Here is a 16,208-nt window from a genome sequence, read left to right as displayed (position 1 = left end):
TGGTCGGAAATTTCACTGCAGAAATGTTTTTTAGGTTTCCTTTAATCTATAGGCCCCTCTCCATCCCAGTCTGGATTTTGCTGACTGCACTCTCATGGTGCAGTTCAATATTTCCCTCTATATTCTGTATTTCCTGCAAATAGGCACCTACATCCAAAGAATGGATCAGGCTGAGGATGGATCTCTTTGGCAAGACTACAGGAAGCACACAAAATGTAGCCATCTTTTTGTGATCTTGGCAGTCACTGATGCTTAATGTCTGTATTTATTCATTTATGGGGAGTTGAAAACAGTGATGTTCTAATCCTACCATGTCTTTGTCATTTATAAGCCGTAATACTTTTATAAAGAGGTGCTTCTAATGAGGATATACTAGTTGGCTATCCAGTCGTACAGCTCATATAGGAAAGGCATAATAAATGCCTCATTCTTCCCTTTACCTGTTTTCAAGGTAATGAACTGGTTTCTTAAGATCTTCTTAAGGTAAATTATTCTTGTTAAATACATTATTAAATCATTATTGAGTCATAAATTTACAAATATTTACTGAGTTTTAATTCATGGCTCATTATCATTCTTGAAATTAAAACTGTCTTCTCTTTGGTCAATGTGAGCCTCTTTGGGTTGGCTTCTGAGAATTTCTGGTATCTTCCTACTATTCTTTGATAGCTTCCTTGCTGACCAGTAATACAAGATGCATCCTTCAAGCTCTTCACATTTCATATCTAGACCTGGATTCAGCCATTTCTCCAAGAAACTCTGTTTTCTTTTGGTGAGAAATGGTATTTCAAGTTCACAATCTGGACGCTAAGGATGCTCAGTGCTGCTGGGGTAGATAATTGTATCTAGTCTTTTCAGTGAACACAACCAGAAGAAAAATAGATGAATAGATAGATGAAGAGAATGGGGGGTGTGGCAAGAGACGCCTTCTGAGTTCATATTAATACTTTCGATTTGAAAATTCAAATCCAAGATTCTATAGCTTTTTATTTACATTTGATACTATACATTTGTGTCTCCTTTCTTCCACACCAAGAATACAGATTTTCAGACATAGAAAATGACAGAATTAGACTATTCCGTAATTACTCATTTGTTTTTACCACATATCTCAGACAACAGTTTCAGAATAACAATACTAATACTAATTTCTGAAAGCATTAAATTATTTTATTTTACATGCAGTCCTGCCCCGCTTAAAGTTACATTGTATCCAATTGTCAATGCATGGAATTATATCCGATACTCTTTGCTCCTCAGCCTTCCTTCAGTCTTAGTTCTACAGCTAACTATATATTTAGTGCTCACCACCAGTCCTTATGCTGACCTAGCTCTAGCTATTTTGATTGTCTGAAGCACATTCTCTAATAGATTCCTTAAGAAAGGCTCATGTTAATAGACCCCGAGGCCTTATAAATTGGTAACATTTTGTCTGTTTTTTCTACTTGAAAGTCAGTTTTTCTGGACACAAAATCCTTGGCTTATTCTTTCCTTGAAAATTCTAAATATGTTACTCCATTTTCTTCTAGCAGAAAGCACTGCTGTCGAAAAATCTGAAGACAATCTAATTTTCCCCCTTGTAAGTCATATGCTTTCTTTTCCTACATGTCTAAACAATTTCTCCTTTAACTAGAATATATCTTAGTGTTGGACTTTTTAGATCGATATTCTTGGCCACATGATACTCTTTTAAATATAGTTTAGAATCTCTTATTTTAAGAAAATTGTCTTGAATTCATTTTTATCATTTGTTCTATTCCATTGGTTTAGTTTTCTTCCTCAGGGACTCCTGCTGCCCATACATTCAATCTTCTTTGTCTCAAATACGTGTTACTGTTTCTCAAATTCTTTTTATATCTTTTCCATTTTCTTTTATTTATTTAGGAGCCCTAGTCTCACTCTATCCCCAAGGCTGGAGTGCAGTGGTGTGATCTCGGCTCACTGCAACCTCTGCCTCCCGGGTTCAAGTGATTCTCATGCCTCAGCCTCCCAAGTAGCTGGGATTAAAGGCATGTGCCACCATGCCCAGCTGATTTTTGTAATTTTAGTAGAGATGGGGTTTTGCCACGTTGGCCAGGCTGGCCAGGCTGGTCTTGAACTCCTGACCTCAGATGATCCACCCATCTCAGCCTCCTAAAGAGCTGGGATTACAGGTGTTAGCCATTGCGCCTGGCCTCATTTCCTTTTAATTTAAATTTTTTTCCTCTTTGTAACTTCTATTTTTCTTCAGTTAGTATCCCCTGTGTTGCTTTGAGTTGCATCCTCATTTCTAGAATGAATTTTTCTTTTATTTCTCAGTCTTTCTGTCACCTTATTTCTGAGCCTTAAAAACTCTGATTTACGTTCATCTTTCAAGTCTTGTATCATTTCCATATTCTCTTCAAACTTGTTTTGAAGTAGTGATTTACTGGTGTGCTTTCACTGTCCACAGGGGTGTTATTTCTCCCTTTATTCTCTTTTTTCTAATAATAACTTTGTGTTATTTGACCTTGCTTGATACTTTCTGCAGTGGATTTGACCTTGCTTGCTCATTTTTATGTGAGCCTTGCTTCCTGGGAATTCCAGTCTCCGTTCTCCTCCCCTACTTTTGTCTGGACCATCTCTTTCCTTTGTATCCATGTCCCTGTACTGCTCAATTTTGATTCTACTCCCAGTTGTTTTTCCTGAGTATGAAGCCCTGTCCCAAAAGGAAGGCTTGTTGGGCCAGTCTTTTGAGTTCCGAGGGGCTGGACTGCTCCAAATCTCTCAGATCCTTTGTACTCAGTACTGCAGACAGCATAACCCTTTCCCATTTCTATTGCGCTCTCAGCCTGGTTGAACTTTCTTGCAAATACCTGTTAGCTCTTTTGGGGTTCTCCTGTCTCAAGTACACCAGGTACCCTAATTCTTCCCTCTTCCTCCTGCACTGTTACAAATGTACACAATTCTGTTCTGTTTGTATTTCTTTTTACTAAGAGTATGTATTGCTTGTGTAAGATTTTAAAAACAGGGCCAGGCACGGTGGCTCACGCCTGTAATCCCAGCACTTTGGGAGGCCAAGGCGGGTAGATCTTGAGATCAGGAGTTAGAGACCAGCCTGGCCAACATGGTGAAACCCCGTCTCTACTAAAAATACAAAAATTAGCCAGGCATGGTGGCACGTGCCTGTAATCCCAGCTACTGGGGAGGCTGAGGCAGGACAATCGCTTGAACCTGGGAAGCGGAGGCTGCAGTGAGCCGAGAAGGTGCCCCTGCACTCCAGCCTGGGGGATAGAGCAAGACTCCGTCTCAAAAAAAAAAAAAAAAAAGATTTAAAAAATAGTGTTGTTGAGCACAGCGGTCATCACTGGGTAATAGAATTAATAGTAATTTTTACTTTTTAAGTCTTTTTGCATTGTTGACTCACAATTAGCATCTATTACTTATACAGTAAGAAAATCAGACTATTTCCCTTTTTTTTTTTTTTTTTTTTGACACGAAGTCTCGCTCTGTTGCCCTGGCTGGAGTGCAGTGGCACGATCTCGGCTCACTGCAAGCTCTGCCTTCCCGGTTCACACCATTCTCCTGCCTCAGCCTACTGAGTAGCTGGGACTACAGATGCCCGCCACCACGCCTGGCTAATTTTTTTTGTATTTTTAGTAGAGACGGGGTTTCACTGTGTTAGCCAGGATGGTCTCGATATCCTGACCTCATGATCCGCCTGCCTCGGCCCCCATAGTGCTGGGATTACACGTATGAGCCACTGCGCCCGGCCTATTTTCATTTTTAAAAACAATGTTTATAGACACTGAAAATCCAACAAAGAGAAGAAACAAATTCTAACTTGGGCTTTACTGAGTAAAAGTTTATTAATTATAGTCATCTAGGTGACTGGTTTACAGTTCACATACATACTGTCAAGCACATTACCACACATCTCATTTAGAATCAGATTAACTTTACATATCCACACATAGCAATATGTATCAGGTTTACCTTGTCAAGTTTTAGAATTCCAAAATTTTCTAAGATTATTTGATAACTATATTTTTAATGTGTTTTTCTTTTTAAAAATTTGGGTTTTTTCTTTTGATAACTATAATGAATTATACTCCAAATCCTGGTTTTTGCTTAAGAATATCAATCTACTCAAGCAACAACTAAAAACAGATGGAAACAAACTAAAAAGTTTTCATGAGCTATCATTCAGACTTTCAAAAGGCCTGACACAGCATACTGTGCAACCAGTTAACCTTCAAGACACATACCCCATCTGTGTCACAGACCCCTAACCTAAAAGGACGCTAACCTCAAAAAGACACTGAGGAAAGGGACAAGTTTAAAAATACTGTTTAATCATCAGACTGGTAAAAGCATCTTTTAAGCTTCCAAATTTGTTAAAAATCTTCTCTTACAAAATAATTTTTCCTTTTTACAGAAATGGAAAAATTTATTAGCTACCTATCTATCTACTTACATTAAAAAAAAATAGAAATAGGATCTCACTATGTTGCCCAGGCTGGTCTTGAACTAGGAGCCTCAAGCAATCCTCCAGCCTTGGCCTCTCCAAGTGCTGTGATTACAGGAATGAGCCACCGTGCCTGGCCTACTGGGCTTTAAATAGCCACTGCAAAAAGACAACTGACTTTTAACAACTGACTACCTTTTCTGAATGAATGACTTTCTAAATAAATACAACTACCACAAGCCGTATTCTGGCTGCCATCACCTCTTACTGTGCTAAGTCTTAATTCTTGAAATTCTCTCCCCTCTTCCAAGCCTCTAATCAGGATTTTGTCCCTATCACTCTACTGAAACTGTCTGTCAAAGTCACTCACAAGTTCATAATATCAAATCTAATCACCACTGTTCTGCCATATTCTTACTAGATCTCTCAAAAGCAGCTCAAACAATGGAGCCCTCCCTCCTTCTTGAAATACTTTTTCTTGGTAGCAGGACACCAATCTTCTGCCATTTCACTTTTGTCACTCTTGGTTTCTGGCTTCTTCTCTTTTGCCTGGCCTTTAAATGTCACATCACACCAAGGCTTGGGTCTACACCTTCTGCTCCTTATAGCTAAGCTTGCCCCTAAGACATGCTCTCCATATCCAAACTGCCCCAGAGCTGATCGATACTTCCTCTGAGGTCCAGTCAAATGTCATCAACCCTGTCTCCTTAACATCTCCTTAACATCAGAAATCTACTAGGACTCTCAGAATCACCAAAACTCTTAATTTCTCCTTTAAAACCATTCCTCTTCCTGATATTCCCAACTCAGTATACAGTTATGCCATCCATCTAGTTACTGATGTGAAAAGCCTTAATTCTCCTTTTTCATTTCTTATTTCCAATCTACTGACAAGTCCTTTTTACTTTTTCTCCAAAATACAGGCTATAATGAATCTAATCTGTCCTCCACATTGATTATCACCACCAGATATAAATCATCATTGCCTCTTGCGTTTGGCAAAAGCCTCCTAACTGATCTCCAGGATTCCACTCTTGTCCCCTACATTCCAGTCTTCAGATAACACAGGTAAGTCTATCAACCGCATCACTCTTCCGCTTAAACAATCTGTTGCTTGCTTGCTTTTCCTTATGGGCTCCCCATGCTTCAGGGGGAGACTACAACGTCCCTCACACACCTTCCAAACCCCAAGCTAGTTTTTGCCTCAGGACCTTTGCCAGTGCAGTTCCTTTAGCCTGGAACGCTTCTCCCCTAGGTCTTGACATGGCTCTCATCATCTACATCAGTTCCAAAAGTCATCTGCTCAAAGAACTCTTCCCTGGCCATCTTGTTCTACTGATTTCTCTCTCTCTGTCTCTGCTATTACCCTGTTTTAATGAACTGATTGCACTTATTCTCACCTAAAAGTATTTACTTCCTTGCTCCCCACAATTTGAAAATAAGATCCACAGCGGTAGGAGCCATGAGGTCTTGCTGGGCAGCATGTTCCCAGCAACTAGGACACAGTGTAGGGGCGTATAGAACACTGGTTTAATCCAATAAAACCATGTATTCTGCCAAAACAAAAACCAAGCAAAAGAAAAACAGACTCCTCCTGTATAAGTTGGGTCCAGAACAAAAGAATTATGCTGAGTGCACACTGGTGAAAGAAGGTACCAAATCTACCCACAGAATTTCCTAGAATCAAAAATTCTATTTTCTGGGTGTTCTAAGGCAAGTCACAGCATCACTGCACCCCGTTTTTCTCTCTTCTCTGTAGAGGAGTTGAACAAAATCATTGTTCAGACCCCAGTCTGAGCCTTAATTCTACAGTGTGTGAACAACTACAACAAAAAAGATCTGAGGCTGGGTGCCATGGCTTATCTTGCAATCTCAGTATTTTGGGAAGCCAAGATGGGAGGATTACTTGAGATTAGGAGTTTGACACCAGCCTGGGCAACAGAGCAAGACTCTATCTACAAAAAAATTTTTTTAATTACTTCAGTGTGGTGGTGCATGCCTGTAGTCCCAGCTACACAGGAGGCTGAAGCAGGACGAACGCTTGAGCCTAGGAGTTGGGAGCTGCAGTGAGCTATGATCGTGCCACTGCACTCTAGTCTGGGCAACAGAGTGAGACCCTGTCTCAAAACAAAAAACCAGACAAGGAACCATGGAAGAGTGACACACCATGTCACCCAGTTAGTTTGGTGATAATGAAGGCAAGGAGAAGGTAATTTTAAAACACCTAAAGCCAGCCGGGCGGTAAAGCCAGGACTTTGGGAGGCCAAGGCGGGTGGATCACAAGGTCAGGAGTTCAAGACCAGCCTGGGCAAGATGGTGAAACCCTGGCTCTACTAAAAATACAAAAATTGGCCGGGTGTGATGGTGGGCGCCTGTAATCCCAGCTACTCGGGAGGCTGAGGCAGGAGAATTGCTTGAACCTGGGAGGCGGAGGTTGCAGTGAGCTAAGATTAAAAAAAAAAAAAAAAGAAAACCTAAAGCCTTTAGATAAAGGGAGTTTTGGACAGGTTCTACCTCCTTTGTTAGAAATACGGCCTTAAGCAAAATGTTCAATTTCTGAGAATCTCACTTCCCTCATTTATATAACAGGGCTAATACATTATGCATACTTTTTAGAGTTTTCATTGTGATCAAATAATACAAGTGAAGGCACATATAAGGGCAAGGAAATGCAGAGTCAGATTTTTGTTTTGTTTTTTGAGATAGGGTCTGGCTCTGTTACCCAGGCTGGAGTGCAGTGGTACAATCTCGGCTCACTGCAACCTCCACCTCCTGGGCTCAAGCCATCCTCCCGCCTCAGCCTCCCAAGCAGTTAGGACTACAGGCACACACCACCATACCCAGATAATTTTTGTATTTTTTGTAGAGATGGGGTTTTGCCATGTTGCCCAGGTTGGTCTCAAACTCCTGAGCTCAAGCGATCTGCCCACCTCGGCCTCCCGAAGTGCTGAGATTACAGGTATGAGCCACCACACCTGACCAATAATTTTAAATATTAATTAGAAAGCAGGCCAGGTGCAGTGCCTCACACCTGTAATCCCAACACTTTGGGAGGCTGAGGGGGTGGAGTTCAAGACCAGCGTGACTAACATGGTAAAACCCTCTCTCTACTAAAAATACAAAAATTAGCTGGGTATTATGGCTCGTGCCTGTAATCCCAGCTAATCAGGAGGCTGAGACAGGAGAACTGCTTGAACCTGGGAGGCAGAGGTTGCAGTGAGCTGAGATCATACCACTGCACTCCAGCCTGGGCGACTGTGTGAGAGTCTGTCTCAAAAAAAGAAAGGAGAGGGGAGGGGAGGAGAGGGGAGGGAAGGGCAAGGGCAAGAAAAGAAAACAATGACAATAGTAATAAATTATTTTATTCTCAAGTGGCTGAACGAACTCTATATATATATATATATATATACACACACACACATATATATATTTATTTATATTACCCTAGATTGAGCTGAGAGGTGGAACTAGAAAATACTTAAGTAAACTTGGGCAAACTTGATCAAAATCATGTACTAGTAACTTCTCCTATGTCCTGACATCTTTCATGGATTAGCCTCATCAAAATAATTTACTGAGAACATCGATGTGATGAGAACAAGGTGAGGAAAGGCAGGGAGAAGTCTGGGGGGAAGAGTGATGGGCTGCCTGGCAGAGTATCAGGTCAGAAATCCTGGCAGGTTCCCTTCCTAACAGCAGCAGGTTACTTAACGACTATAAAACTTTCTCAGCAGTAAGGTCACAACCTCCTGAAACTAAATCAGCAATAGCTCCAGAACTGAAATTCTGATGGCAGAATGGAATAAGAGAAAACAAATTAAATGGTACAGGAAAATTACTGACCCCCAGGTTTGAGTGAAAAAGAAGAAATGGGGTGCCTCTAGTCATCTGACCTTTTCTCCACTATGAGATTTCTTCTTGCAGCACTGGAAGAAAGCCAACAGAAAACCAAATACCATTGTTTTGTTTTGTTTTGTTTTGTTTTGTTTTTAGACAGGGTATCACTTTGTCACCCAGGCTGGGGTGCAGTAGTGTGATCTTGGCTCACCTCTTGTGCTCAACTGATCCTCCTGCCTCGGCTTCCCAAGTGGCTGGGACGATAGGCACCCACCACTGTGCCTGGTTAATTGTTAAATTTTCAATAGCAACGAGGCCTTGTTATGTTGCCAGGCTGGTCTCAAACACCTGGGATCAAGCAATCCTCCTGCTTTGGCCTCCCAAAGTGTTAGGATTACAGGCATGAGCCACTGTGTTTGACCCCAAACACCCTTTAATGATTTTAACACCTGGGTCCTGACCAAAGATTGGCTACAGAGACCTTCAGGGATTCAGAGCGAGTTCCACTTAAATTAGCTGGCTAACTAAAGGCTAAACATTGGGAGCACACACTGGACAAGACAAACAACGGCCCCAGTCATGTGGAGGCTGCTGCAGTGTTCACTTCTGCTCTTCCTCGCCTTTGCTCACACAAAGGCAAAAGAAAGATTTTTCTTTCTTTTTTTGGACCACTATCCTATTTGCCTAAAAATCTTTCCAAAACCTTTCCCCTTACAAAAACCAGCCTTGCGGCTAAAACTTACTAAAAGAAAGGCAATACATTGTTTTTAATAGGAAATCTAATAAGTAAAACCAGAGTATTTCTGTATCTTAGCTTATCGTGAATTGTATCAGAGACACCCTGAATTACTGCTGACTGCCCCCTCCCAAATCTATTTCACTTTATCACCTATCATCAGCTATTTAAGGATGAAGAGATGAAAAGAAACTCTAGCCACAATTTTCATGTTTTATTTTAAACTGTTAAACAATCTCCCCATGAATCAGATGTTAGATTTGATTACTGTGATCTTCAAATCAACCTAAATAATTAAATCTAGAACGAGAACAGAAATCAGAACTACTGATCTCAGTCAACTAATTAACCAATTAACTTATAAGAAAAATACCTGCTTGAAAGATAATTTTTTATGGAATCATGTTTGTTTGTTTTGAGATGGAGTCTCGCTCTGTCACCCAGGCTAGAGTACAGTGGCGCAGTCTTGGCTCACTGCAGCCTCCGCCTCCCAGGTTCTCCTGCCTCAGCCTCCCGAGTAGCTGGGATTACAGGTGTGCACCACCACACCTGGCTAATTTTTTTATATTTTTCGGTAAGATAGGGTTTCGCCACGTTGACCAGGCTGGTCTCAAACTCCTGACCTCAGGTGATCCACCTGCCTCAGCCTCCCAAAGTGCTGGGATTACAGGCGTAAGCCACCATGCCTGGCTGGAATTAGGTTTTTAATCAGGATAACAATGTTTATTTTTCTCTATCCCATTTTGTTCCAAGAAAGAATTTAATGTGGCCAAGTGACTCAATACTGTGATTCAAAATATGTATTTCTAGATGCCATAATCCAAAGGAATTGTTTATGCACAAGGAGAAACAGACATTATGGAAACCGAAAACCAAAAGGAAGAAGGATCAATGGAAGAACAAAAAAAAAAACCCAGAAGTCGCAGCAGCAGACTGTAAGTTTGTTCCTTTTCCCCTGACTGACAGCCTGCATCTCTGCTTTCATTTTGATTACTGTACATCCTAGGGTTAAAACGTGAACATGCTCCTTCTTCTCCCCAGCACTACCTTCCTGCAGGGGGCCATCATTTTTCAGACAGAATTACCTCCTAGAATTTCATAATGTTATAAACTGAGAGGGAAAAAAAGGAAAACATTTATTTTTAAAATATACAAGAAAACATAGAAACCAATTCATTTTCAGACTTACCAAATGCTGGTGCGCTAGAAATAGCTGGTTGCTGTTTCATGACAGGGGGAAGTGCAGAGGGTAGTTGATATCCTTGTAGCTTCAGTTTGATAAGTTTCATAGCTATGGAAAACTCCACTTGATCCATTCTTCCATCATTATTCATGTCAGCTAGTGCCCTGCAAACCAACAGCATGGCCTGAGAACAACTGTGACCATAAAAGAACCTTTCCAAAACCACCACTCTCACCAACACGAAAACAAAATAATTAGCACTCTTACCCCTAGAGAGAACAACAGAAACCATAACTGCTTACCAAGCTATGGGGAATAGCCTGTAAATACTCGCCACGTTTTATACAAACATAAAATATCTGTCACTCTGCCACTTTAGCAGATAATTTTCAGCCTCAGTGTGAGGATATGTACTTTAGATATCAAAAAGGGTTTCTTTCTGAAGTGATGAAAACATTCTAAAATTAGCTAACAGTGACTGTTGCACAACTCTGTGAATAAACTAAAACCAATGAATTAGACACTTTAAATGAGTAAATTTTATTATGTGAATTATTTCACAATAAAGCTATTAGAAAAGAAAAAGATTTAGAAACAGAGAATGTTAATATTGCTAGAGATACTCAGACTGCATTCTTTGTAGAGAGCTCTACAAACTTCAATGTGGGAACATGACACAGTACGCTATGCTACCTACTTATGCTATGCTAGGGTTACTCAACTATAATGCTACGAAACCTCTAAAGCTCTTGAAACTAACTTTTCTTTAGAATTGTGCCCCTTATCACTCAACAATTTTGTAACTCAGCTTACAAAATGTGTTTGCTATCTGAAAATGGTACTCAAATACATATGGTCCAATGCAGCCTACCATGAGCTTTAATGTAAAGTACTTTCTCAAAGAAGAGTAAGTAAAAGGAATCGCTTCTCGGCCTTTTGGCTAAGATCAAGTAAGCAAAACTTTGTCCTGGTAACTGGAAACTACATTATATCATCAAAACTGTGCATATTCATGACTTAAGCTCTTCTGCATAAAAAAGTTTTATTCAGATTTTATTTATTTTAATCCAGATATTAAAAGCATGAAGATTTTTTTAAACCAATGTTACAAAAAAAAGTATTTGAAAGATCTAAATAAGACAGTTCAATTAAAATACCACGATAAGCAATCGTTTAGACTGAGCCATATCCAGACAGTGTTCACAAAAGAAAATTAAGTTACACAGAAAATAATTCCGCATAGCTGGAATTAACTCAAAGAAAGAAAACATGTAACACAATAAAAAGCATGGCATAAGACAAAGATCAAAAAATCTCTAAAAGTGATCAAAACTGTAAAAGTCGGCACATTTTAGAAAATAAAGATCATAACGCAGGAAATGAAGTTCTGTGGTTGCAGAAACCTTCTTTTTGCCTCAGACAGGAGTTCCCCATTCTCCTGTAGTCATGGGCCCCTCAGCAATGAATTCAGAATCTGAACTCTTCTCACTACTTGGGAATTTAAGCATCACTTTTCTGTATTTTGTGGCCATTTGGATTTGCACTTCTCTGAACTGCTTATTCAAATCCTTTGCCAAATTTTCTGTATACTGCATGTCTTTTTGTTGTTAGTTTATAAGAGCTCGTAGTGTATCACAAATTATCTGCTGACCGCTGAAAGATTTTTAAAAATTCATTATCTGATTTATGTATATTTATGGCATAGAAATTCTAAATTTTCATATATAAAATATTTCTTTTATCATATGATTAGAAGGTTTTTAGTCCTTGATTTTCTAACATCGTATTATTTTATTTCATTTCAATCCTTAAACCAGTAATTGTGTGTGGGGGTGGGGTAGTTATTCCAGGGTCCAGTCATATTCTTCTACATGGATTCCTAGCTTTCCCACTAATATTTATTAATTAATCCCTCTTCTTCTCACTAAACTAATATACATTTTTATCATGTATCAAATGTTCATATGAAGTGAGAACTATTTCTGGACTATCTGTTCTGACTGAACAATTTCCAGGTCGATATTACAATGATTTGATCACACTGGCTCTCTAGCATATTGTGATCCGGGAAGGTCTGGGAAGGTTTTTCTTTTTCCCTTGGTTATTCATGGATGTCTATTTTCCTATGAACATTTAGATCATTTTACCTATTATACAAACAACCCTACTGGGATCCAAAAACTGCCTTAGAAGGGGATTTTTGGAGAACTGATTAAACCGCAATTGCTTTTGCACCAATAGTTTACCCAACCAAAGAAAAGAGAATCTTTCCAGTTGTTCAAATATACTAATATTTCCTTTAATAAAATTGTATCACTTTTTTCATATAATATGCTTTTCTTGCTAAATGTATTCTGAAGAATTTTATCATTTTTGCCAGATTTTAGATGAAACATTCCCCCCATTTCCATTTTTTAGGTGCTTATTTCAAGCATAGAAACATTTTTTATTTTAAAAAATTATTTAGTTTGCATTCAGCTATCCTACCAGACTCCTACAAGTCTTACTAATGTTTTAAAACTAAAATCTCTTGGGTGTACTAAGTATACAATCACATAACTAGAAAAAAATGAGCATTATCTTTCTTTTCCAATATTTAGGCTAATCTTTTTTATTGGTTTTACAGCCTCTAAGACATTACTGAATGCGTTCTTGCTCAGTTCTGAGTTTAAATGAAACAGTAGATTTACTAGAGCTAACAGTTAATAGAGTTCATTGTTTAGAGTGACAGTTGGTAGTGATTTCTGGAAAATAATGTAAACTAAAAACAAAATTTTGAGCCCCCCACCATCTGCACAGACCCCTCATCTCAGCCAAGGGCATTCCAAAGTTAACCTGAAAAACTAGTTCAAGCTATGACAGGAAGAGGAAGTCGGACATGCCTCATTATACCCTCCTCCCTTTTGGATTTCAGGCCCAAATGACCAGCATTAGCATCAACACAGGCCTTAAGACTGATAAAGGAAGCTCTTAAAGTCTGATAAGAAATACTTACCATCTATTTTCTCTGAAGTCTACTACCCAGAGGCTTCACCTGCATGACAAAACTTTGTTCTCCAAAACCACTTATGATAACCCACACATTCCTTTCTGTTGATTCCAGCTCTTTAGATAATAACTCTTTCAATGAAATGCCAATTAAAAAATCTTGAATCCACCTATGACCTGGAAGCCTCTGCTTCCAGTTGTCCCATTGTTCCAGACTGAAATAATGTACATTTTACATATATTGATTGATGTCTTACGTCTCCCTAAAATGTATAAAACCACGTTATATACCAACCACCTCGGGCAAATGGTCTCAGGATCTCCTGAGGGCTGTGTCACAGGCCATTGGTCACCATATTTGGCTCGGAATAAACCTTTTCAAATATTTTACAGAGTTTGACTCTTTTCATGGATAGTAGTCTCACATATTTAAGTAGTTTCCTTTCTACTTATTAGAAATGGTTACTGTATTTTTCATCAGGTGTCTAATCTGTAATTACTGATTCAATCACAAGTTTTCTTCTTCCTTTTTTCTGCTGAAATAATGACTAATGTTGATAGAATTTTTCGACTGACTCTAAACCAATCTTGCACCTCTGGCATAAAGTTGGTCATGGTGTATTCTTTTCACACATTGTGAAATTCTAATTGCTAAGATTTTGATTTTTTTTGCATCTATGTTCATAATTGAAACTGGTTTCTAGTTGCTTTATTTTTGTACTACCTTTCAGGTTTTATAAAGGAAATTAAGTAAATGAAATGGTGAACTTCCTTCTTTTGCTAAGTAGTTTTTAAAAATATACGCAATTGTTTAAAAGGGTTTGGCGGGGAAGAGTTTCCATTAATCAAAATCAACATCAACATGCATACTAAAACCAATCAATCAGTCAGGCAGGTGCCCACTTCCTATTCCCCACACCACTGCCCAATATGATCTATGGTGAGAAACAGGAATATCCAATGTGGGACGATGAGTAGGTTAGGGGAGAAGACTTTAGGTAATGGCTTAATTAGACTCTAAAGGCATCCTACAGAAGTGTTTCCATGGGTGAGGAGAAGAAATTTAATCATGAGGTTTTAGGGACTTGACTTTAAACCACACACCATAATCTCAACATTTGGTTGAAAATGTCGTGATACTCAAAAAATGCTTTTCTCAATAAACATAACTGTGGGGAATCCCTGGTAATGAAAACTCTAAGAAATTTATGGAAATATGGTAGTTACAGCTGGGCGCGGTGGATCATGCCTGTAATCCCAGCACTTTGGGAGACTGAGGCAGGTGGATCCCCTGAGGTCAGGAGTTCGAGACCAGTCTGATCAACAAGGTGAAACCCTGTCTCTACTAAAAACACAAAAATTGGCTGGGCATGCAGGTGCCTGTAGTCCCAGCTACTTGGGAGGCTGAGGCAGGAAAGTTGCTTGAACCTGGGAGACAGAGGTTGCAGTGACCTAAGATCGCACCTCCAGCCTGGGTGACAGAGCGAGACTCCATCTCAAAAAAAAAAAAAAAAAAAGAAAAGAAAAGAACAAAGAGCATTTATAGTAGGTTACCTTAATGTAAGGAGGAAGGGAAGTAATTTAAATATGAATACATACACATTATATACATTATGTACCTGCCTTTTTCCAACAAAAATAAACAAATGAAGGGTAACAGGAAACTAATACAATGGGTAGGAACAGGGTACAGGGATAGAAGAGGAAGTGACATTGTCTGAGCACACCTTTTGGTTGAGTTTTGGCTTTTAGAAACTTTTAAATCTGTTACGTATTTAAATAATAAATGAAGTCCACAAAGATGAGGAGTGATATCTAAATTAAATAAAAATGAAAATAAACCTAATGATATTATAAATAAGTAACATATCCACCTACGAGGTGGAAAAAAAAGCCTAGTCCAACTAACTTCACATAGCACTTTATATGTCCTCTGTTTAAAAACAAAAGGAACTACAAAGTAATCTTGAATTCTACTGTGAAAGGAAAAGAAACACTCAGGACTCCAATTCACTATGCAAAAGATAGAAAAGCAAGCTGAAAGCTGAGTCATGCAAGAAGCTGTCATTCCTTTTGTTCCTAAGCAGAGAGCTACAAATAAAAGGTCAAATATCTCTACAGGTGGCTACTTTATGTTCCATTTTATCTTATGTAAAGTGACGACTTACTGAGCACTTTATTGATTTACTATTACCTAATTGACTATTCCCCTGCCTGCTCCTTTTCTCTGGCAACATATGGATTACCATATCCTCCCTCTTTGCCCTCCAGCCTACCTGTTCCCTTTAAATACTGAAGCCATCAAAATCATCGTTGGACAAAGGTACAGACTGTTTCTGTGATTCTGTGCTTATTTCCTGCTGGCATGTCCTTAACTTTGGCAAAATAAACTCCTAAACTGATTGAGATCTCTTGTCTCAGATACTTTTTGGTTTACACTACTTACTAGGTTCGTTGTTTTCGTTTGCTTGTTTGAGACAGGGTCTCACTCTGTCGTCCTGGCTGGAGTACAGTGGCATGATCATAGCTCAATGCAGGCTTGAATCCTTGGCTCAAGTGATCCTCCCACCCCATTCTCTGAGTAGCTGAGACTACAGGCATGCGCCACCACACATGGATAATTTTTTTTTTTTTTAAGTAGAGATGGGGTCTCACTATGTTGCCCAGGCAGGTCTCAAACTCCTGGGCTCAAGTGATCCTCCTGCCTCAGCCTCCCAAATGCTGGGATTACAGGCATGAGCCACAGCATCAGGCCTAAATTTGTTGTTTGCAGTGGAGGTGAATGTAACAACTCTGAAACTACTGTGTGTGTGTTACAGGATGAAGGGATAAGGCCAGGCTCCTCTTGCCCTACCTCATTCCCCGCAGTGTTGGCATCTATAGATTCCTTTAAGAGCCTAGCTCATCCACAAAGGATGGCCTCAGGCTGCTCATCTCTCACCTGCGGCCACCTGGGCTGGAAGTGAGACCCAGCAGCAGCGCAAACTAAACCAGCTTCGTCAAACATTCATTCTCATTCATTCAAAAACCAATTATTG

The 16,208-nt window shown here is 39.4% G+C and overlaps 1 protein-coding gene across 11 annotated transcripts in view; it reads right to left on the bottom strand.

The window, feature by feature from the left end:
• The window catches only part of ITSN1 (intersectin 1), a 243,923-nt gene that overhangs the window by 144,096 nt on the left and 83,619 nt on the right, over positions 1–16,208 (bottom strand). For all 11 annotated transcript variants that reach the window (XM_009202312.4, XM_009202315.4, XM_009202320.4 and 8 more), the window contains 1 exon segment: positions 10,189–10,346. In XM_009202312.4, the coding sequence (XP_009200576.1) occupies positions 10,189–10,346 (158 nt within the window).

Source organism: Papio anubis, chromosome 4, assembly GCF_008728515.1.
Source record: "Papio anubis isolate 15944 chromosome 4, Panubis1.0, whole genome shotgun sequence".
Taxonomy (NCBI): Eukaryota; Metazoa; Chordata; class Mammalia; order Primates; family Cercopithecidae; genus Papio; species Papio anubis.
Note: the sequence above shows the minus strand (reverse complement) of the source record. Positions and strands in the feature narration are given on the sequence as shown.